Source organism: Leptinotarsa decemlineata, unplaced genomic scaffold (assembly GCF_025532065.1).
Source record: "Leptinotarsa decemlineata unplaced genomic scaffold, Ldec_3_MD MMD2_tig00000008_RagTag_RagTag, whole genome shotgun sequence".
Lineage (NCBI taxonomy): Eukaryota > Metazoa > Arthropoda > Insecta > Coleoptera > Chrysomelidae > Leptinotarsa > Leptinotarsa decemlineata.
The window spans coordinates 1,697,512-1,722,950 of NW_027412537.1; the positions used below are offsets into that span (position 1 = coordinate 1,697,512).

General features: G+C 34.5%; 1 protein-coding gene across 2 annotated transcripts; it reads left to right on the plus strand.

Annotated features, from left to right (window-relative positions):
• Nucleotides 1-1,911: 1,911 nt before the first annotated feature.
• LOC111511655 (uncharacterized) lies at nucleotides 1,912-25,288 on the plus strand. Of its 2 annotated transcripts, XM_023167687.2 has the most exons (10): nucleotides 1,912-2,093; nucleotides 12,491-12,784; nucleotides 16,030-16,335; nucleotides 16,895-17,146; nucleotides 17,963-18,164; nucleotides 18,520-18,654; nucleotides 22,737-22,900; nucleotides 23,814-24,049; nucleotides 24,450-24,687; nucleotides 24,981-25,288. In XM_023167687.2, the coding sequence occupies exons 1-10, from the start codon at nucleotides 2,048-2,050 to the stop codon at nucleotides 25,220-25,222; spliced, it is 2,115 nt and encodes a 704-aa protein (XP_023023455.2). In that variant the 5' UTR covers nucleotides 1,912-2,047; the 3' UTR covers nucleotides 25,223-25,288. The 2 variants fall into 2 exon arrangements, with proteins under 2 accessions (XP_023023455.2, XP_074026939.1); XM_074170838.1 differs by lacking the exon at nucleotides 12,491-12,784 and having other exon boundaries at nucleotides 1,913-2,093.
• Nucleotides 25,289-25,439: the final 151 nt, after the last annotated feature.

Below are 25,439 nucleotides of genomic sequence, written 5' to 3' on the forward strand. Positions count from 1 at the left end.
GGAACCTACCTGCATATTTCAAGATTGTAGGTTCAGTAGCTTCGGCTGTACATTAATATGAGACCAAGCAATAGCTAGTAATTTATATTTTTACTGCAACCGCCACGCTACCCCCGCGCGTCGTCCCCCATCATCTTACAGTAGACGCGATGTATAATGGCTTACTGTGTTGTATCGAGTTAATCTTATCGTGATGACTTTTACACGATTCGTTAAAATTACTTACTGTAAAAGACAACTTTCATCTATATTAAATACTTGAAACGACAATTGTATCAATTTGTAAATTGTGAAAAAAGTATCCAATTTAATGTATTTGTGGCTCAGTATTTTGCATATAGTGACTACCACATAAGGATAGATAATGGTATCCCAAACTTTTATTTAGAACTGTTTAAGATGCAGCGGTATATGCAACGCACGACAAGATAACTCTCAAGGAGCAAGAGTTTTTCCAACTTACTTAATACTTATCCTTATATTATGACAAAAATTACACAAAACCTTTGGAAATTGTAGCCTATATGTTATTCTGATATATAAGCCGTATTTATGTAAAGTTTCATCTGAATCCGTTTAGTTGTTTAGGCGTGAAAAAGCCACAAACATACATACATACATCCTCCCAAACTTCCACATTTATATTAGTATAGAAGATATTATTTATATTAGTATAGAATATATTATAGTAAAAGAAGTGGAGAAAATAACTCCAAACGGAGTTGCGGGTATCCACAATTGTCTTCTATAGTTGACTGGCTCATTACTGAAGCTTGAGAACAAATTTGGACTGCCTCTCACTCTCTGCCTTTAGATAATACGGTTTTTCGATTCAATAAACTACAATCCGTTTTGCTGCTTGATAAGAGATTTCCACATCTTGCGGATTTGTACACTGTTCTGGCTGAAAGCTTCGTTACTCAATATATACGCAGCTTCTTTGATCTAGTGGTTCTTCTTGCAGATAATTTGAAACCCCTTTATGGTCAACAACTTCCTGGTTTTGCCAGTTTAAGGGTTGCGCCTCAACATGGTGTCCAGTAAAAGCAAATCTTCAAGCCGTTAGAAATGACAATGATTCATCCCCTTCTTATCGTCATCTATGGGATGAACAAAAGATTCCATGATAAACGAGGCTCCAAAAGGCAGTTCGTTGCAAAGCCAAGCTTCGGCCGTTGAATGAGATTGATTCTCTGTCTTTCTTTGTAACTTTCAATGCGAATAACTCGTAATTTTTGTTCTCTTGTTTCGAACTTAAAGTCGTCCACGATTGGTGGCTTGATTTTCCTCAGGATGATTAGAAGGAACGTCCAGATCTGAAGCAAATTCTGATGCTGCATTCAGATTCAATTCTTCTCATCTTCTTTGACATTCCTATGTCGCGAGAAAGGGTGTAATAGCTAATATTATGTTATTTGGAGTATCCATTCTATTGAAAATTCAATTTTATGTGGCTTAGTTCTGTGATGTAGAATGAAGATCTTTAGATTGAGATGCTTCCTCATTTCATTGGTTATTTGAATGAATAAAAGCAAATATAACTGATTCGTGATTCTGGACCTCACGTTGAAGTCCAGAGTCCATGATTGCATACTATAGAAGTATAGTGAGGCCCGGATTTTCAATTGCCACCTCTTCTAATCTTCCAATTTCGTGTCAGAATAGTAATGAATTTTGATATCACTTCTTGAATTCAAAATGGTGTTAACAGTGCTCGTAAACCAAAACTTCATACTTTCATGTTATAATGCTGCTAAGAAAATACGTGTTATCACTATTACATTTCTGCTCCAAGTTTTCTTGCCTGTTTCATTTGATCCCTCCTCACAAAATCCCAAACTATTCCTCCCCATCTTCAGGAAGTACCTCGTAACATCCGCAACTCCACCACCTATTCACTTTAGTTCTGGCAAATATGTGCACGGTTTCGCCTCATTTCGATCAGTCTTCGATGTTGAATCGATGCCGCGTTTCGGCTATCGGAATCGGTGGTAATGTTTTTGCAAAATTACTGCAATCGCAAATCTAATAATGTGTGCTGACCATAATGATTTCGATTATTTGGTGTTTGCTTCTAGTTGAAGTGAGTAACGGTAAGTTTATCAGCACTATGTCAATGTATGTTTTGTAAAACAATGCCATTGATTAGGCAAATCTGAATTATTCAGAGCATAGGTAACCACATTGAAAGAAATATTACAGTAAGGGCGCCTGAAAGTATATAAAATTTGATATAAAATATTTCAGAACTCTCAGAAGTACAATGTTACCTCGTTATCCTTCCCAGCTTTGTTTCTTTTCAGATATTTCATTTTTTTCATCAATATAATTGCACTCAAGAGGAAAAAATGATCAATTATTTAGTCATTTAGTCTTCGGCAAAACTTAAAGTTTAGAGAATATGAAGAGGAAGTCTTCATAATTTCTCTGTTCTGTTCCATTTCTCAGAATATGATTTTGACTGAAAAATCCTTCTGCACTTTCTCAATCTAAGTGACCTATTCAATATTTAAAGCAATGTTGGAAAAATATCTTCATTCATAATATAACTTTAATTCTATGCATAGGTATCAGCTCTTTTTTCACCAATAATTGAATTATTCTCCAATTTTATTCTCCATATAAATTAGTTTTTAAAGCAAGTTTTGCTGCAAATTTCAAAAAGATATTTAGAGTTAATGACTGTCTTCGAGATCTGAAAATGGAACTTTCAACAGATGATGATCGACTGTATTGCCAAACATGCGCCAAACTAACTGACTGTTATAAGAAAACAACTATAGCTGAGGCACTTATGATCTTCAAAGATGACTCAACCTCTGACAGAAGCACCAAAGGAAGGTTCGAAATTGATGAACACTTCAATCTAACTGACCACTATTATAATCTTCATGCAGCCATTGTTCACTGTGGTTCTGGCGTTGAATCATTATTACGCCTTGGCCAAAGACGAAACAGACTAGTTTAAGTTTGACAATAGTCATGTCACTAAGTGTTCTAGCGATGTATTGAATTTATTGGAGCCTCTGGAGACACCCTACATTTTGTTTTATGAGAGAGAGGACATTGGCAGATCAACATCTTCAGATGATGTGGTGCTGCAGATTTTTCCGGGTTTGCCTGTAGCTGAAAAAGCAAATGCGCCACTGGAATCAATGAAGTCGCCCCGGAGCGCCAATTAATTTTTGTTGGTGTTTCATGATTTCATGATATGTATTTTGGAACTTCAAGTAAATTTTCTTATCAGATATGTACAATATTGTCCTTTACTTTCTTTGAGACATCTCTGACGGATAATTGTATGACCTGAGTATAATGTTTTTCCGAAAGAAGTGTGGAAAAATACTTGTGTTGTGATGATTGTTATGACGATGAATAACATTGATGAAAAAAACTAGATATTCGTATTGAGAAAATGCTGATGATGGAAAAAACGTTACATCATCGTAACAGACTTGAACGAGCAAAGAAGGCTCATCTGCCTTGTTTTCATATTATTTGAAATGAGGACGGTAGCCAACAAAAGAAATCGGACAATTTTAGTTTTTATGAATATCTCAAAAACGGCAATTTTTCTATTTGTGATATGATAGGTTGGGTTAGGTTAGGTCCAAAATGAGTGGGTCTATTTGACCCCCATTGCAACCCGCAAGGGTTTATTGTGGCTCACACATATTCAAAGTCGACCAAATAAACCCAGTTTTTTAACGAAGACGATAAGTTTGTATGGTGAGTGGTCTTTCAGGTCAAATGATAAGAGTACGACTCTGCCGAACTCTAAAAACCTGATTCGGTCCCCAGGCACAAAGTATGTGCTCTGCTGTCTCATCATTTTCCAAACAGAGGCGACACACACTATTTTCCGACAGTCCGAGTCTCTGCATACGATGATTCAAACGACAGTGACTTGTAAGAAGGCCTGTTAGACACCGTAGTTCTTCCCTTCTGTAGTCCAACAACTGTTTGGTATCAAGCTTTGAAGGGTGAATAAACGCCTTGAAGTGAGCCAATTTGTTGTATAAAAAAAGATTTTCATTGTCTCCTTAAATTGGCAACTTTCGCCAAATGCAAGCAATCTTGTAAAAACGATCTGTATTTCGACACATATTTGCAAAGGCTTCTCGTTATCTAGTATCAAAAATGCTAAAATTTCACGGGCGATCTCCTATAGACCGATTTCGGATTATTCACTCATCATCAGTAAGGATGAGAGTTCCTCGAGGTAGCATTTGAGCTATCTGGTGTACTGATTGATTTGATCGAATATCTAGGTACCTCAATAAGCAACTACGTCTCAGCACGAACATGAAATGGTATTAGTTCCATCTTGAAAATAAAGCCATAAGCAGAGATGAAACAAACGTTTACCATCAACGAAATACTTAGTGTCAGTTACATCTTGGGAACAGAGACCCTAAAGAGGGATGTAGCACCCCTAACAATCAGTCGAATTATTTCTCTGAATGAGGTTATTTGTCGATAAATGGAACTTGTACTATTGAAATAATGAAAAAAAATTCGTTTCCTAATTTCCATTTCAATAAACATAATCACCGATAACAAAGCTTTTAAACCCATCGCATAAATATACTATTATTTTTTTATCTGAATGACGAAACAAAATATATATGTACAACAACCATGGTGACTAATTCCTTACTCAACACTACAATTACACGGGTTATATCTCATCTACGTCGACGAATTCAACCTGTAATTACTGAAACATTGATATACAATGCGCGAATAAATGAAGAAAAGGATTTTTGTTGGTGGGGAAAAAGAAGGTACTTAACGTTAATTCTTCACTCTATGAAAATTACTTGAATATTTGTTTTCTCAGAATGATGATAATAAGAAAAATACTATTTATTTGTAGTTATTCATTACATATGAATACAATAATTATTCAATCCATAAAAATAATTAAGAAAAACTACAAATGAGGCTAGAAACAACATGTACCGAAAGAGTACTGTTGATCTTAGTTCTAGGCTTGAATAAAAGAAAACTAAACTAGAGAAAATAACAAAGAAAAAAAAGAAGAGAAAAAAAAGAGGAAGGAGAGAGAGGAAAGAGGGAGAGAAATGTTATTACTGAAAATTTTTCAGAAGTATAAAATCTATGAAATCAATGACATTCTGATTGAGCAGCCATAGGATATTTTTTGAAACAGGACTTAAATAAGGAAATTTACTAACTTTATATTTTTGTGGAATATTATTATACAAACTATATATATATATATATATATATATATATATATATATATATATATATATATATATATATATATATATATATATATATATATAACTGAAGGATCGTCGATATAGAGGGATTCGATGGGGCGGAGGAGAAAGTAACCCTTCAAACCTCAAATTTAAAGTATTTACATCACTATGAAATCTTATTTTGTCTAAATATATATATATATATATATATATATATATATATATATATATATATATATATATATATATATATAGATACATATATATACAGTGTGACCCATTTAAAATGGAACCACCCCTGTAGAATGTGCATTTTTCAATCAATCTCAATTTTTTTTTATTGAAATATTAAGCATGAAAAACTGTATCTTGACACTAACTTTCACAATTTTAGTTTCATTTCCAAGGCACTCTATGGTTTTTTTTTGTTTGTCAAAAACGGCAAAAGTTTATTAGGCAATTTTTGTTTTCAAATTTGACTACACCACTGGATTCGTAGTCGTTATAAATCAAAACTGTCAAATTTTCATTAAAAAATATTTGTTAACAACGAAGTTACAACAACTTCAATTTTGGAAACAAAGTATTTGTTTGTAATTTTTATTCAGATTATAGACATATTTGAGATCTGACAACACTGTCATCACCAAGTAGAACACCAGTGAATTTGTACAGTGAAAATCCGAAGTCAACAGCTCAATGCGTTCTACAGTTATAACTCCTGAAAATATGGTAATGTGAGAGATTTGTGGTGCAAGCGTTTTGTAATAAAAATCTGACTACGCCACTGGATTTGTGGATAATATTCCCTTAAAATCATTCATTTGAGTGTAGGTTACGAGAAGTGAAAATTAAAATAAAAATTGAATAATTGAATAACCGGAAATAAAAAGTTCATTTTCAAGTTACGCAGTAGTAGACCAAGTTCAGAATCTCAGGTATATATATATATATATATATATATATATATATATATATATATATATATATATATATATATATATATATATAAATATATATATATATAAATATATATATATATATATATATATATATATATATATATATATATATATATATATATATATATAAATATATATATATATATATATATATATATATATATATATATATATATATATATATATATATATATATATATGGCATATCCAGGCATGAACCACAATATGCAAAATGACTCAACACAAGCGCATTTGTTAATTTTATTTTTAAACTTATTGATAATGAATGACGATGAGGTAAAGTATTTTCAAACTCATGTAACTTCTTTGAACACAATTTGTGATATGTTTTGTAAACGTTAAATTTACATCCATTTCGATACCTAATTTTTTTCCACGTTCGTGAGGCATATTACTGTATCACCAATAACAATATTAATATTTCTTTCCACCAACTTACGAGTAGTACCAAAAACAAGCAGATTAGTTTTGTGTGAACTGATTTTGATGTTATGAGCTTCAGATGCTGAAATAAGACGAGCTAGAACTTCATTCAATTTTCGATTAGCAGTAGCAACGTCACTAGGGTTGAATGATAGATATATTTGTGTGTCATCCGCATACATATGTGCATTACAATGTCTTAAAACAGAAACCAGATCACAAGTGTATACGCAAAATAATAAGGGTCCAAGTATTCATCCCTGTGGTACTCCAAATTCAATAAATTCACTGCTCGATTTTCCCTTCGAAGTTTCTACAAACTGTGAACTATCTTTAAAATAGCTTTAAATTGAATTTATAGCAGATTCAGATAACCCAATGAAGTTCAAAATTGTAAATAAAATTGGATAACTAGTGGTATCAAAAGCCTTAGAGAAGTCTATAAGTATCAAAGCAGTCGTGTTACCTTTGTCAGCAGCTTCGAAAATATCGTCGGTTATTTTCAAGAGAACAGTTGTACAGCTATATTCTTTACGAAATCCTGACTGGTTGATTGTTAAAATATTAAAGGAATTTAAATTGTATTTGATTTGAAAACTCAATACTTCTCAATATAATATACTTTTGAACAAGTATGTAGCAGGCTTATGGGGCGCAGATCGTTAAGAGTATTTGGATTAGATATTTTAGGAAGAGCCAGTATTTTAGAAATCTTTCACATTTCAGGAAATATATTATTTTGCAAACATGAATTTATTATATTAGTGAGATATGGTAGTATTATAGGACGGTAAAAAAAAGTAGCATATCTATATTATTTTCATCTGAACCTATGGCTCTTGTTTTATGTCTAAAATATTTTCTCTTACCGGCTCAAAGCGAAATTTGTCAATAGATATATATATATATATATATATATATATATATATATATATAGATATATATATATATATATATATATATATATATATATATATATATATATATATATATATATGAAGAAAAATTTCTACCTGTGCAGCTTTTTCCAAAAATAATTCTTTACAAGTCAAAGTTGGTAACAGCTTTTATCACTAGAACCACTGACATATGTCATGTCAACTATCTGTCAATCCCTCCAAATTAATGTTTTGTGAAATTTCGACATGTGACATTATTCTTCCTTCAAATTAATTTTAAACTGTAACGTTTTTCACAAATATTTTATCCAATATTAGACATCCTTTAACCAGTTTTATAAATGTATTGTATCAATGTTCATCCATCATGTTGTGTCCAATATTTTACATAACCATCGTATAAAACATCCTCAAAAAAGTTGTAAGTCTAACCATCCATAATTATATATGAATATTACTTACACCCTCAAATTGTAGCATCCCTGATGATGGAAACAATTTATTAAATTTCCGAAAGCTTGGACAAACTTTAAAGAGTACTCTTTCATTTATATATATATATATATATATATATATATATATATATATATATATTATTTTTTAAATTACTGTTATGATAATTTCATACATCATTACTAGGTACAAAATGTTGTTCACAATTACTCAAAACACATTTATTGATTTCAATAGGATCATTAAGTCTTTCTGGCAAGATGATCGAGAAGTATTAATTCTTACTCATTGTAGCATTTATCACAGCAAATTTTCCAATAAAAATGGTTGAAATCAGATTGATATTTTAGTCCATCGTAATAGTTGCTTCATAGTACAATTCCATAATAGTAGGCACTAAATTCTCAGAAATATTATTGCATTAAGAAAAAAACATTAGTGTCAAAGTTATGATTTTATGTATTTCATCGTCATTTTCCTCTTTTGTTTAGTATAATTTCCGTACCACACTGCAAGAGACAAGGCAAAAACGTCAGTCATTTTTGAAATTAAAGTCATTTTTGGAATTATAGTATAGCTTAGTTAAAACCTCTAATCCTCAGTAATTACCTGCATTCTGAAATTAATTAATGACGCAATATCAGTGTACGAGGATGAGGATGACAAGGAAAGCATCATTGGCATATCTAATTGACCTAATTTAACCTTCTCAAAACTTCATCCGATTTTGGTCCAATGCAACTACTAACATATCCGACATTTACTTATTTCCCTGTATACAGTGACGGAACCAGGCAACTGGTTATTTGAGTAAATAAAGAAGTAAGAATATGTATGTTGAAAAACAATAAAAATATCAAACCAAACGATAACGCCCAGTTTATGAAAAATTAGGTTGTATGAAATAAATATTATCATGTTCATAGTGAATATTGTGTTGAATAACTGTTCAATAAAATGTTGTTTTTTGTTCTTTGTCTTTTTTCATCCCTACCTTTTGGATTTTCAGTAGAGCCGGTTCAGATAAGCTACAATATTTTCTGTCGCTGAAGATTTTATTTCAATCGTATCAATACCAATTCCTGGTGGATTAGTCTACCTGAGTTTGATGACAATTTTTTACGACAGTTCATAACAGATACAGATATAGTTTAATCTAAAGATAGGAAAGCAATGATTGTAACTAACGGCTGCTTCTCTTTAGGACCAATATATGTTTCATCAGTTTGGTCGTACTGTTATTCTGTTGAAGACGATATCAATTCATTGTTGGAATTTGTGCAAAGATGCAAATAAATCATGCAATTCGCTGTGATTTCTTTTTCACGGATTGATGTTAATTGTATTGGTAATTCAGGTAATATCGCTTCATAGTTTTCTATGGATGGTTTCGAAGTATTGAACTGTTAATGTGAAAAGCCAACTTCTCTATCTATTGATCGTTTTCAAACTGAAGATCACAGCAACAATATTATTTCCATTTTTATAATAATATCTAGTTTCCAGAGAATTGATGATTATATTCAACATGGCAACATGGCAACATGGCCATTCTAGAGATTTTGTCAGACTGAAATCCTTCAGTATAATCAATTAGTTGCTTGAGAAAAGCTTGAGAAAAAAAACATTATCTTTCCAGTAAATAAAAAACGTATTCCTTGAATAGAGGAATTAACATCCGTTGAAAATAATAATTTAGGTAATATTCAATCTGAGCCACCAACTTTCGACCGAAAAGTAACGAGTTCGAATCTGCAACCCACCAGATATTTTTCTCACGACAATTCATATTTTTTGCTACATGAGAGCAATCTGACATACATTTCAGTCTCTGGAAAACACTTCACCCTCATGAGCATATGGCGATTTTTAATTATTTTTTTGATGACATCCATTCCAACAATCTTGTTTCCTGTACTAGTTTGTATTGGTCCTTTATTGCATGTTTGTTATATTCTGCTGGACATAATTTTGGTTGTCCATTGGTTGTTTGTCTCCTGTGAGCCGTGGCCTCACATGACAATCTGTCTTTGTAAGGCAATTTTTTCTATTGAAGAAATATTTATTTCTATCTTTTGATATTCATGAAACAGTTTATAAAATTTCGAATTTAGGGGATATTTAATAACTTGTTGGTTTTGAAACACCAACACTGTTCTAAGGGTCTCCCAACAGGGACTTCCGAACCGAGTTTTCGAATTGATAACGGCCATCTTATTGAAGCTACATCTGTCACATTAGTTTTCATTTATTCAGTCTGATTTGCCAAATCACCATGAATGGGTATAGCATTAATCAACACGTGCAAATAATAATTTTTTTACCAAAATGGATGTTCTGTTCGTGCAACGTACCGCGCGCTTCGCTCATTTCACCGTCGCCATAATCGTCCTACCGAGAGGACTATTCGCAATGTGGTGGATAAATTTTCATCGAAATATCATCTTTAGCGATGAGGTCCATTTCTGGATCTTTGTCTATAGTCACATAGCCCCTTGTATCTGTTATAAACTGTGGCGGAAAAAGTTAGGCATTCAAAGAATATGGTGGAGATATTTCTCTAACCCTCAAGATGAGTTTGCACTCTTAGAATATATTGCCTAGGTTAGGTTAGGTTAGGTCCAAAGTGAGTGGGTCTATTCGACTCTCCACCGCGACCAGCAAGGGTTTGTTGTGATTCACACCTATTCTCACTCGGCCAAACAAATCCAGCTTCTTAATGAAGCCGATTAGTCTGTATGGTTAGTGGTCTTTCAGGTCAGATGGTAAGAGTACGGCTCTGCCGAACTCTAAAGACCTGAACCGGCCCCCAGCGGGGCAGGCACAAAGTATATACTCTGCTAATTAGGTAGTGAGATAGTCAAGTTGCAAGATTCCCACCTTGATACCCACGACAACCTTCCCCTATGAGGGTTTTTGCACGTCAGCTACACCTGACGATGCCTTAGATTCAGCCATGCAGGGCTTTTTTCGCCTCTGGTTTTGATGAGACCTCACTTGAGCGCAAACGTTTACTAACCTGCTCATGGGAGGTTACTTCCCCCACCTGAGACAGATTTTGCGTACGCCGTAACTCTCTCTCCTGAACTAAATTTACAGTGAGGTCCAACTCTACATCCATCTTCTCTGTAGACTCGCTCCTGAACTAAATTTACAGGGAGGTCAGTTGGAGTCGTAAACTCGACATCCATCTCCTCTGTAGACTCTCTCCTGAACTAAATTTACAGGGAGGTCAGTTGGAGTCGTAAACTCGACATTCATCTTCTCTGTAGACTCGCTCCTGAATTGAATTTACAGGGAGGTCAGTTGGAGTCGTAAACTCGACATCCATCTTCTCTGTAGACTCGCTTCTGAATTGAATTTACAGGGAGGTCAGTTGGAGTCGTAAACTCGACATCCATCTCCTCTGTAGGCTCGCTCCCGAACTACCTAGGTAGTAACATCTTTACATCTCAACAAACAAAATTGTTGAATTTGGTACGATAACAATCCACATGAGATCCAAGAGCGTTCAATACGTCCTGAAAAAGACACTATTTGGTCTGGATTTTGGGCTGGCGACGTCATCGGCCCTTATTTCATTGAGAAAGACGTTGGCCAGGCCATCACTGTCAACGGCGAGCATTGTTGTAGGTCGATGATTACCAACTTCTTTTGGCCTGAATTTGATGGTCTGGATACCAAAGATATTGGATATGATTTGAGGTCATGGTCATCTCACGTGGAGGTGATGTGAAATGGCCACCGATATACTTCAATTTGACCCCATTAGACTTTTTTTGTGTTGTGGTGTTTTCTCAAGTCGCAGGTGTATGCGAATTATCTACAAATCACAGCAGTCCTCAAAGCCAACATACCCCTTCCATCCCCCAGAGTCATGAAAAATTGGACGTTTCGTATGAGCTCCACTCAAAGAAGCCGTGGCGACCATTTGAACGATTTTAGGTTAGGTTAGGTCCAAAGTGAGTGGGTCTAGTCGACCCTCCACCGCAACACACAAGGGTTTATTGTGGCTCACACCTATTCACACTCGACCAAATAAACCCAGCTTCTTAACAAAGCCGATTGGTTTGTATGATGAGTGGTCTTTCAGGTCAGATATTAAGAGTTCGGCTGGTCGAATCCAGTCCAGAGACAATCTGTTAAGTATTCCTATTGAGGAGAGTCGTTTTTGGCAATTTGCTACCAATTAAGACGTTGCTCGGTAGGGGCCAAGAGCTTCCAACGCTGCTTGACTGTCCGAGAATATTTTTATTGACTTATGAGGTTGGATTCTTCCAACCTCTCGGCACACAATTCAATAGTAAATTTCCGCTTGAAATATTGAACGATGTTATATTACACACATAATGCCATCAATAGGTCTTTCAAACGAATGATAAATTTTGATGATATATTTCACACACTTTGTTTTATTTAAATTCACAAATAGAAAGCGATTAATGAAAGGCGCTGTATAAATATAAGTTTCTGACTACATTTGTACTGAAATTTTCAGGTGCTAACGTTTTCAACTGTCCCACTTCGGATGTAAAGTTTGAAAAAGTGTTGGGCTTACGCCCGTCGAGCTCTATCAACCCTCAGTTGCTTTACAAACTTGAAGAAAACGTTCCTCCCAGACCCATTACTCTTGATTGTTTGACAAAGTGCCAATCTAATGATAGATGTAGGAGTTTCGTGTTACACCCTTCGCAATGTAATTGGTTCGATCGAGATTTTAGTGAGGAGGATGAATCTGATTATATTATAGACGAGAATGCAGCCTGGTTTATTAAGAGCTGCTATTCGACTGGTAAGTTCGTTGAATAATGGTTTTTGTAACACTTCATTGTGATATTTTTACTAAGCACTTCACAAAACCGTAACATGTTCTCAGGAGGTAGTGAGTGATGAAAATGTCCTTCATTTTAAATTTCTACGTATATTGTGATAATATAAAAACATAGATTCAAATTCAAAGGAGTATACATTCAGGAGATATGGTTTTTCGAGAAACAAATCTTTTGGCTTTCTAATTCTACATTTCTATATAAAAAATTTCGGAATGTTCCAAAGAAAGAAAGAAATCAATCAATTTCAAAAAAGTAACTCATACAAAGATGTGTAGATGGTGCAAAGAAGTATCTTTCAGACACAGATTGAAAGAAAAAGCCCTCCCCAAATAACTACTTGCATATAAGCATTGAATCTGGTATCTGTAGAGTAGGGAGGGTGAGTGTAGACTAACAGTACTTAGGCCACATGTGACCCATTGTGCATCCTCCCGAGGAAATGTCCACCTAGGGCATCGTCCTTCCTTTCTTTTCCAGGAAGGTGAACAGGTCACTAGGAGACATCTCCTTTATATTGGCAGGTGTAGGCCAAGACTCGCCGAACACATACTCTCTTTGGCAACCTTGAGGTGTCTCACGGTGGCCTCCGCGAAGGTTTTGAAAGGTGCAGCGACATTACTATCGTTGCGCGGCTTATTCAACCTTCTCGGGGTTCCCTCCGTGGAGATGCACAAATGAGGGAGCTGCCACTTCCGCTCTCTTTCTCCTTTTGGCCTCGGCGCCGCAAATGCGCTTACGCATTGGCCTTTGTATTACATCACGAGGTGATCTGCTATGTCCAGCCTCATTCCAAGAGGTAGATTGGAGTGGACATTTCAGTTCATCTCCAGCCACCGCCTTAGATTGAGGTGAGCACTTCTGTCCAGCCTCGGGATTGGTTTTTGTTTTTGTTGGTTATTTCTTATTTCTGCCACTGACCAGGAGTCCGGTGACCCCGTCCGTAAGGCCACATTGGTTTCTCGGTCAGGCCTTCAGTCCCCTGGCCGTTTCCCTTTCCGCCACCTGAGGACGCGCCCGATAGGTAGCTCAACCCAAGGGATATAAACATTGAATTACAATTCAGTTTGTTTTCTAAACATTCGTTATAGAATTGAATCAGGTACCATTGTTAGGATTGCTACACAACAAAATAACTGAAAGAGGTAAAATTCAACTCACATTGAACACTGTCATCTTCAATTGTCTGGAATATCCGATGTCTCGGAATAAGACACTTGTCTTATTGCCTCTTCAGCACCTATTTGGATATTATCAACAGATATGTCAGACTTTATGTCACGGATAAGACAAAGCTACTCATGTTACAATCCCAGCTATAGGAGTCTTATTTGAATTGTAAAGGGTATATTTTTAGGGGAGATCAGTTATTGCCTCTCCAGCACCAATCTGGATAACATTATGAGATGAAGCACCCAATTCATTAATAAAATTACATCTTTATATCTTGAATGTGTCATTCATGTCATCTATGACAGTACGTAATGACATTCATTTGTTTATTTGATTAAATGCCAGCATAGGAATCTTGTTTGAGTTGAAAGGGGTATATTTTTAAGAGAGACTAATTTTTGGGAAAGGAAGGTTCTGGCTTTCTACTTTTCCGTGTGAGAATCTTCCTAAGTATTTTATTCCGAAACATCGGATGTACACCATTGAGGATTGCAGGGTTCCATGTAAGTAAATTTTACCTCTTTCAGTTACTATATCGTGTAGCAATCCTGTGAATAATATCTGATTCAATTCTATAACGAATGTTTGGAGTATAAACTGAATAGAAGAAAGTTTTTTTGTATAATTCAGGGTTTTGTTTCGAAAGTATTTTTCTTTTGTGTAATTCAATGTATACATGAAAGTAGTTGTTTCAAGAGTGGTTTTCCATCCAGTTTGTGTCTGAAAGTTACTTCTTTGCATGATCTGGACGTCTTTGTGTGGAGTTAATTTTTTGAAATTTCTTTGGAAGATTCCCACATTTTTTTTATAAATATGGAGAAGTAGAAAGCCACCACGTCGAACCGCCTGGCAACCGACCGACGTCAAACTAACAAGGGGTTGAAGAACATACTTGATAGTGAGAACATTTCATAATACCGATAATTTCATTTTCATTCGAGAAATCTTGAAAAATTTCATTTTGAGTTACTCATACTACTTCGTGGGATTCCGGTAGAAATTACTGTCATTACTGAAGTTCTAAAAAAACATCTAGGTACTATACCTGGACCACATCGCAGTGGATCCAAGCTCCACTGACTTGATATTTTCACCCCAATTCAATGTTTTGTCGGTGGTTGATTTATACAATGAACAAAAATGTTATTAACGGATGTGGCAAATTTTTCACGAGATGGTATTATTATAAACTTTCCCAACGACCATTTTTGGCCAACAAAAATCATTTTCAGCTACAGATGGGTAGGAATTATTGATGACTTCATAAAAATCGGTCGGTTTTTCCACCAGCAAGATCAATAGATGGATTCCACAAGGACTGTTTACAAGACGGGAAGAAACTCCAGCCCATTTCAGTGTTCTTGGGCGTCAGCATTTCGACATCACGTATTCTAATCGTTGGGTTGGACGTGAAGGACCTCAAAATTGGTCAGCTCGCAGTCCTGATATGAATCTTCCAGATGTCTATTTATGGGTTCATCTGAAGGCTCTTGTTCATAAAAATTCTGACTTGAGGAAAAGAGAAATAAACAATTGCAATGTCATAAGGAAGATTCTAGGTATTTTCTAACGTGTCAGACAATCAGTGACAAATAGATAACAGTCGTGTATTTTATCAGATGGTAGATATTTTGCTCATCACTTCAAGGTCGATATTGTTGTTTTTTCATTTTTGGTTTTTATTTTATGTTATCCATACATAGATGTTATAATGAGTTTGAGTTTTTTTTTTTCGAAAGAAGAAAGAAAGAAAACAGAAAGTAGTATTTACCAAAAACAAGGCCGCGGCGTACTTTACTTTCAGTATTATGAAAGGTGTTGCCCACTGAGACTCCACTGGACCTAATAATTCCAATTCAGGGCTAGTTAGTGCTAAATAAGCTTATCACTCAAAATAATTGTACCAATTTATTAGAATAGTTTGATATTCTGACTTCGACTATTTTTGATCAATGTATAAGATGGATTGTGATTGTGATGGATTGATTTATTTTTCAATAATTCACGCAAAATTCTATTATTATATCTGTTTTAGGACAATGTGATAAATTGTGGATTTTTGAAAGGATACCTGGAGCCACATTGGTAGGAAACGACGCCAAAACGCTACCAGGAACATATTCAAGATCCGATTGTCAACAATACTGCCTTAATGAAACTGACTTTTCATGTAGATCAGTTAAATTTAGAATAACCCAAACAAGCCACAATGCGAATATACAGGGAGTCTGTACTCTGAGTAATATGGATCGTCATCAACTGCCAAGTTCCTACAGGGTATCTGGATATGATGATGAATACTTTGAAAACCAGTGTGTGAGTCAAGATCGTCAAAATATCAGTGAGTATTATCCATCTTTCCAAACAGAAAACAAAATAGTTTAGTTTTTTCGACTGACGTCCCCATACGAACGATGAAACTTCTTCGAGCTAAGTGTTAACGAGGTTTCACGTTTTCGCGTGCGATTCTAGCAGATAAAGAACCTGTTAATTGAAAAAATCGGTACATTTGAGAAAGCAAATTTCAAGATACATGATTAAACATAAACTCATTCATCAATTTTGTCTGATCCAAACAATTTTTTAAATAAGTGTTATTCAATTCCAGACGATACCGTGATAATTTTTAATTTTAATTCTTATGAATTCTTATCATCGGTATCCAATTGTACAACACAGAAATTTTAAAAATTCTCGAAATCATAACTTTTTGGAGGGAGTTATAACAGAATTCTATTAAGGACTGTTTAAAAAAAATATGTTTTTTCGTTAATCAGTTGTCGCCCCCATACGAACGACAACTCTCAGTAGTTGAGAAACTTGTACGAGCTAAGGACAACGAGGTCTAACCTTTTAACGTGTGGTTCCTAACACGTTCCTATTCATTCACTTTCTTCCAGATGGTGATTTTTGTGCCTATGAAGAATACGCTAACATAACTTTAGCTCATAGTGACATAGCATATCAGCAAAAAACGAAAGAAGAGTGCCAGAACATATGTGAAACTTTCAAAACTTTCAACTGCCGAGGATTCAGTTTTATAAATAATAATTTATGTTACCTGCACAGCGAAGATAGTAAAATTTTTGGACCAATTCTTTTGAGAGACCAGAAAAATTCGGTTTACTATGAAAAAGCAAGCTGTTTGAACGGTAAGTATTTCATCATCTTCTTTGACTGATTATTACGGCTGATTTTCTTTTATTGAACTGTCTTTCAAACTCAGAAAATCACGAAAGATTCGAGTCATGGTACAGTCTTGTATTACTGATATGTGTTTTAGTTTAATCCACTTTTCATTCTCCTGAAAAATTCTAGAACCAATTTTTTTCACAATATATTCAAATGATCCACTGCAGATATCAACAAAAGGAACAATTTTGAACTTTGCTGGTAATACAACAATCCTGTATACCGAATCTTCATGAAGTCAATTAAAAACGTATGCAAAAAAGGATTCCATTGAAATTGAAAAGTGTGTTTGTCACAATATTCACTATGAATTTCAAAAAAAACACATTTAGTTGCCATTCATATCATATTTTAATACATTACCCATTATAAACATTCAAGTATAGGAAACAGTTATCAAATATCTGAAAGCTGGTCAATAAAATATCTAGGTTCTAGGTATTTACTTAGATGGGTTCTACAGTTGAAAGATTTTTTTTCGTCAACCAGCTCTTCCCCCTACGAACGACAACCCTCAAAAGCGAAACTTGTGCGAGTAAAGGATTAACGAGGACCCACCTTTCAACGTGTGATTCCTAGCAAACATTCATACATTGAATTTATATTTTTTTTTCATAAACAGGTTATGGATGTATATGGCTTTTAAGATTATACTATCATTTTTTTTTCAGCACTACATGTAACTCTTTATCAATGTATACAAAAATAAATATTATTATAATGATTGTATAATTATGTGTTTTCATTAATACATCAACACTATCATTTTTTTTCAGTAAGCGTTTCATGCAGTGAAACGTACATGTCAATACGTTATGATCCAGAAACAGACTTCATTGGTAAAATGTATATACAAGGATATTCAGAAAGTCCGCCGTGTTTTTCGAATGGTAAAGGGAAATATGAAATAGTGTCCCTTAACATTCCTTTGGTATCTGGAAAATGTGGAATCATCAAAGCTGAAGGGCCGTTTAATAGGTAGCTATAATATATGATTAAATTGGCCGATATTTGATGAAAATCTATAACTAACGCATTCAAAAAACACTTCAGGCGTGTCTTTACACGCACGAAGAAGCTATTGTATGGTGAAACACGTGTTGCGTTTTTGTAAAATCGTTTAGTGAAAATCTCACAATGAAGTGTTTTTTGAATACGTTGGTAGCTATAAATTATAGTCAGAACACTAAAAAAGTGGATAACTGTACGGAATAAAAATGCATGTTTTTCGAAAGTACTTTTTCGGTTGGCTTCTGGGTGCAAATCAAATTTTTCGAATCAGTTTTTTGAAATCCTAATTTTAGACAATTATTTGAACATTGGGATTTTTCAGAACATTACTCACAGGCATCTTACTAATACAATACAACCAAATCGTTCAGACTCAAAGTGACAGAATAATCAGAGTCGGGTGCATTTTTGGAAACGATACCAAATTGGTGATTGGAACAGGAGTGAAAATCTCACCGTGAGTATTTTTTGGATCACGAGACTCTAAATATATTTCAAATTTAGCTCTTGCGCCACCACTGAATAAATGCTACTGATTTTACAGCTTGAGTAAATGACTGCAGCCCCTAATGAGGGTTATTCAGCTCGAGATACACCTCCTCGCTAACCTCACTTCTTGAACATCTAATGGTTTTTTGTTGTTCAATAATGTGTAATATGTTGTGATTCCCTCAAATCATTTCGAACACTCAAAACAATTTTAATGACTCATGAAAATACTTCTTTATTTTACAATTCAGTTTGTGAAAATACCTAATGTGTTCACTATAGATGATAAACAAATTCAGCCATTAATATTCATTTTTTTCAACCCTCTGTAGCATTACCTATAATGGTAATATATTTATTCGAACCCAAATGATATATTCATTTCTATCATATCATATCAAATTGGTATGACAAGAATTGTGAAAAACAAGTTGTATAAAATCTTTCGCTTGTTTTATTTTCCAGTTTCCAGCTCTATTGAATCGAATATATGTCTTCTCTGGATATTTTATATTATAAATTCAGTATATTCAAGTTATACTCTCGTGGAGTATTTCGAATGAACCACAGATGATTCACGTCAACAGTGAGCACTTTCAACCGAGGAAACTCATTATCACTAGCAAAGAAGTTTTTTGAGTGGAATTCAGCAATTTCATGGTCTGCCATTTCACACATGTACAGTGGTTCCTTTCTGGTCTGGTCATTAGTGCGGGACTAGATCAGAAAATATGTCAATAAGAAATAAGGAATTCTGGAAAAATATAAGTGGAAACACATAGTATAAAATGTTCATGTAGGTACCTTATTTAAGAAAAGAACAGAAGAACTGCTTGAACAAAGCTGAAGTCGGCTTGATATAATCACATTACTTGAAGCTCCTGAATTCCATCCAGAAATAAAGAGCTATCCGCCTGATTGGGGACACGAACATCACTTGCAACCTTGATAGTCTGAAACATCAAAGGAAGGTTGGGATTTGTTTCTCTTTTATAGATACTTTCACGGGAGGTGTTCAAGTGACTTGGCACATTTGATTCCACCAAGAACGGTACATATCAGAAATACAAAACGGACTATGGCTGCTCAACGTTTTGAGGTTCAACTCAGTACACCTCAAACTTCACTATTTGAAAACTCTTCCATTTGGAGAACTGCGTTTATGTAGAAAAAAACTGAGAACGTTTTTCCAAATTAATTTAATCTCCAGCGATTCGAATCCATCGTGAATCGCTACTTTCGCACAGGCACCGCTTTTAAAGCGCCTTAAGGAGTTTCCTGTAGTGCTTGTGCTTTGTCCTTAAAAAAAGGATACTTTCATTGAATATATTCTATTTAGAGGACACCTGAATATAAATGGACTATACAGGGTGTAACTGAATAAGTGTAAAACATTTGAGGAGGTGATTCCTCATCGGAAAAACTATAGAACTTTCATATAAACTTCATTGGAGCATCCCTTGTTCAGCCCCTTAAAAGGAGTATATAAAATTTGTATAACAATTTTTTTCACAAGCACTGAAAAAGTTACAATATTGAAATTAACCTGACGTTTTGTACTACCAAAAAGACACTTAGTCAGTAATTTATTTGGTTTACCACATGGTTGTAAGGGGTGGAAAACGCAACCCCTAAAATTTATTTCCAATGTAACTTTTTGTCTTATTATTTGTTTAGCATTTTAAAATTTATTTCCGATAGCCTGTTTCAGGGTTTTTTTGCCCAAAATAAACCAGTTCGCAGCAAAAAATTATTTTACGAACAACTACAGAGATACATCGTCATAAATGCGAACTGGATTTATTGTTATTTTGTAGTTAGTACCTGCATTAAACGATTAAAGGGTAATAAACAAAACTAATTTATTAATAACAAAACACACAACATGTAGAAATCATAGTAAATGTTCAATATGTCTACCTGCAGACATTACGCATGCGTCTAGACGACGCATTGAGCCACGTATTCGCTCAAATATTCCTGGAGTCTCTCTGATTACCCTGCACGCATCGATGATGCGGTTTCTTAAGTTATCTCTACATCGCGAACAGGAGTGCGATAAACCAAATGCTGTAAATGGTCCCAAATAGAGAAATCGAGAGGATTGAGATCCCGGGATCGAGCGTGCCAGTTCTGTGGTCCACCTCGGCCTATCCACTGATTTGCATATGTTTCAGTTAAATGCTGACGTGATACTTGACTAAAATGGGCGGGAGCCCCATCATGCATAAAAAACATATCCCTTCTGACGCCCAAAGGAACTTCCTCCAGCAGTACTGGATGCACTTCTCTTAAAAATTGAACGTATGCCTCACCATTAATCGAGGAGGTAGAAAATGAGGACCAATTGAATCATCCCCAATAACTCCGAGCCACACGTTAAGAGAAAACTGTTATTGATGGTTACTTTGAGGTAGTTTGGTTGGTTAGCGTGAGGGTTTTCAGCTCATATGTGGTAATTGTGAAAATTAATAATCTTATCCCGAGAAAAACTGCATTCGTCTGGGAATTCTATCGTTCTTTTGTCGAATGAACCATATTCTCGTAATCGTTGATGAAGTCGAGCAAATATTATATGTGAAAGATGCTGCCATTGAGGATACATTTCAGCATATCTTCTAGAAGCTTCTAACCCATTTCCCTGCGACAGACCGTAAACGTAATGCATATCAGCCATTTCCTCATTTGTGTATGCCATTTTAATAACAAGTGAATTATTAAAGTAAAAAATTAAGAACAGAACAACAACACACAATTAGTATTAATTCAATTTCGAAAATTCACAAACTGACAGCGTCATACCAATTTAATTGTCACTATCGCTAATAGCGACCTACTAGAGATTAGATTAGTTTCGTATTTTCGCATTTATGACGATGTATCTCTGTAGTTGTTAGTAAAATAATTTTTTGCTGCGAACTGGTTTATTTTGGACATTTTTTGTTTAGAATGAAACAGGCTATCGGAAATAAATTTTTAGATGGCAAACAAATAATAAGACAAAAAGTTACATTGGAAATAAATTTTAGGGGTAAACCAAATAAATTACTGGCTAAGTGTCTTTTTGATAGTACAAAACGTCAGGTTGATTTCAATATTGCAACTTTTTTAGTGCTTGTGAAAAAAATTGTAATACAAATTTTATGTACCCCCTTTAAGGGCCGTATCTTAACAAGGGATGCTCCAATGAAATTTCTTTATATGAAATATCCTATCTTTTTGTCGATGAGGAATCACCTCCTTAAATGTTTTACACTTATTCAGTTACACCCTGTATAACAAAGCCCAATAACTACATACAAAGCAAGAAAAGGACAAAAATAGTTAGTCATATCTTTTTCAAATATGAGGATAATCAAAATTATATGTATGCATGGTCATTTTTTACGGAAACGCCATCTATTGGATAGAAAGAGGGCTCAAACCACAAAGAGAATGATAGAATTGAGTAGGTATACTATACTATATACTAGTTACTAGTTTATTCAATACTTTACATAAAATACATGTGCACTTACGCCCAACATGTTCCCTTATCACCTAAAATGGTGAGTTCGAGCGGAATTTTAGTATTCGTCCACAGAGTAGAAACTGTGTTTATGTAAGAATTCTTTCAAGAAGTTTCTGAAGACAAACATGTAAGAGTTTTTGATATGCTCAGGTAAAACACTATGTATCAAATATTCAATGAATATTCACAATTCTTGTTGAAGGAGGTATCCTGTGGCTAGAAAGATAGGTAGTTTGGTTTTTCATGAATAGGATCTTGTGGATCATGATCCTATCATCTAAATTACTCAAAACCGAGACTTGCAAAGTAGCTGCTTTGTATAGCCAAGCATCAACATTCTCTACAGATTTCATCACAAGCCAATTAGATGAATCACGAATGATGTGTTTTGGGCCATGTCCAGGAAAATATGACAGAAACAAGAATAATTTAGAAGGGATCGAAGAAAGGCAGTTCCAGAGCAACAGAAGAAAATTTTTTATTCGAGTTGAAAATACGATACAAATTCAAACTTGAATTCAACTATTTTGTTTTTACAGGATTCTTCCAAATAATGGTAGTTCTCTTATCAACCCCTTTTTCAATACAACGACCTCCCCAGACATCCAGATGAAGATACTAGACCGAAGTACCGGAGGAGACGTGAGTGACTCCCATATAGGACAAGAACTACAGCTTCGCATTGAACTGGAATCACCAGATAGTATGTATTCACGAACCAAAAACTCATTGAGAAAATCCCATTTTGATAATATACTGCATTTTCAAATAGAAAAAAAATAAATTATTCAGCTAAGAATCTGTAGCGAATTTTGGTTAATTTGGTCAACTCGAAGAAAATAAAGAATTAATAGGAACTGCGCATTCCTCAAAATAAATTCAACTTTGTTCACAATCTCGCCACCTAGCCACGATAATATAATCTTTTTGTGACTACGGAACAATAAATTTCAAGGCACATCAATGTGGGCCTCGACATCGGCGAAGTCGTCAGAGGGCGCTAGAGAGCGACAGGTTAATACGGCAGTTTAACATTTAAACAGCTATTAAAGTGACTGAGAGTTGGATTTTCGATTTTGGCTTATTTTAAAAATTTTAACTTTGTTATGCGAAGTTTTGGCATATACATTGGGTGTTGATAACATTCCCTACGTAAGTAGCTTAGATAAATATAATATTCAATTATTGAAATATAAAAATATGATTAGCTAAAAAAGAAATGAATTCATGAAATCACATAAAGAATTATATTCACAACCAATATTGTTAGGTTACATGAAAATTTATTTCCGACTAGTCTAACAAGTCAGTACTTGTCACATTACCGCTTAATACCTTCCACATAAATATCGCTGGATTTCGTAACTCCCCGTCGCATAATTTAAATAAATTCAGTTACTCCATACGTAAATAACTACAGAGCTACGAGAACTGACCTTACTTCCCTCAGCATCCGCTCGGCTCAGTCAGAAATTGCCTTGTCAGAAAATTTCGAAAAAATGTCTATTTCAACAGAAAATGAATGATCTTTATATTGATGACTGGTCTGATTTAATTAATCCAAAGCAAAATCAAGTATCGACTTAAATAAACACTCTAATTTATTTATTTCGTAGATCTCGACCTTTGGGCTAGCCACCTCATAGCCATGACTGAAAAAAATGACCAATCGATTTTCCTACTTGATGACTACGGATGTCCCACCAGTTTGAATATTTTTCCTGGATTAGACAAAATCGTAACAAACACATCTAAGGAGTTGGTAGCAAACTTTCAAGCGTTCAAATTTGCAAACTCCCCAGTTGTTAGGTTCAGCGTGATCATACAATTCTGCGCTGTCGAATGTCCACCTGTAAGCAAATTTGTAGCATTGAAACATGAAATTATCATTCTGGTCGTAAAACTCAAGGCCTCCTTCATAAAGGTCCGATGATAAGTTCTGGCGATCAGTCCTAGCTATTGTTCTGATTGTATGTACGTTTTGTCCACATTCATCTTATTCAGGATTGAGTCATTCCCGCCAAAAGTTATTCACTGTATCTTCCTCACATATTTTGATCGAACAATGAAGGGGAATAACTTTTGGCGCGAATGATTGATCTGAAATAAGATTATGATAACAAAGCGCAAATTTTGTACGAGTTCACATGTTCCCGTATCATTAGTCTGCCGTAAAGAAATGCGAATCATCAATCCTTTGTGAAACGGGCCTAACGGAAAAAGCCAAGATTTGTTTTTGTTTATTTTTTCAGATCCAATGTGGAAATAATGTGGTATCGTACGGTCGAAAGAAACGAGAAGTAGTGTCTACGGAAATTCATACAATTAATGGCACATCAGTAGTTAAATTGAATCGAGCAGAATTTCAAGAGCGGTCTAGTGTAATGTATGAAATGCCGTTGGAATACATTATGCTTGTAAAAGACTCAAAGTATAGCTCTGAAAAGCTAGTTGTTGGAGAAAACAGCAGGATTTTAGTAGCTGGATATGGTGAATAGTTGCAATTCTTAAAGCAAATTTTGCCAATAACGACTTCAATCAGTCATATATACTTACCTAAATAAAACTTATTTGCAGATCGAAATTTGATATTTTTGATAACATTCTAAAAAACATTTTTTGTAACAATATATCTAGAAGCCGGGGAACTATATAGGCTGAAAGTTGTTCTTTAATTGATCTATAAGGTTTTATTTATTGTGAATTTCTAATTTTTTAAGAATTGTAAATGTAATGTTTTGCCGAATGTTATACCAGATTTTCAAGAATTTGCATATTTTCAGATTATATCAACAATGAAGTGTGCATGGATTATTCTTTAGTTATTGGCTTGATAATACTTTGGCTGCTGATTCAAGTTTTCTTCATAATCGGTTGTATAGTACTTGTGAAGAGATACAAAAGATATTATCAACATGAGTGCACACGACAGTCTCTAGAAGAACTTCATAAAAATTTTGGAATAGGCTTCAGCAACTTGGAGAACAGGAGAGTACATTGGGCTGACAGTGACAATATTTTATGACATGAATGTGATTCAAAAATGTAAATGAAACCAAAGATTTGTTGTTAATATATGGCTATACACCCATTCATTATATTATTCTAAAATAATTGATTACTTTTGATCGGATGATCACCAGTTGGTTAGTGGTCTTGGTGACCTAACCCTGGCAATAGGAATCAAGCAAGTTTCAACTTTAGAGTGAAAGGCAACTGGTTGACTGAAAAATCAATTTTAA

What these genes read in the sequence shown, in the direction of transcription:
- LOC111511655 (XM_023167687.2), top strand. Translation starts at nt 2,048, where the DNA reads ATGATTTCGATTATTTGGTGTTTGCTTCTAGTTGAAGTGAGTAACG. An exon ending in TCAAGATCGTCAAAATATCA is followed by an intron (nt 16,336 to 16,894) that starts GTGAGTATTATC and finishes ACTTTCTTCCAG; the next exon opens with ATGGTGATTTTTGTGCCTAT. An exon ending in ACAGGAGTGAAAATCTCACC is followed by an intron (nt 18,655 to 22,736) that starts GTGAGTATTTTT and finishes TTGTTTTTACAG; the next exon opens with GATTCTTCCAAATAATGGTA.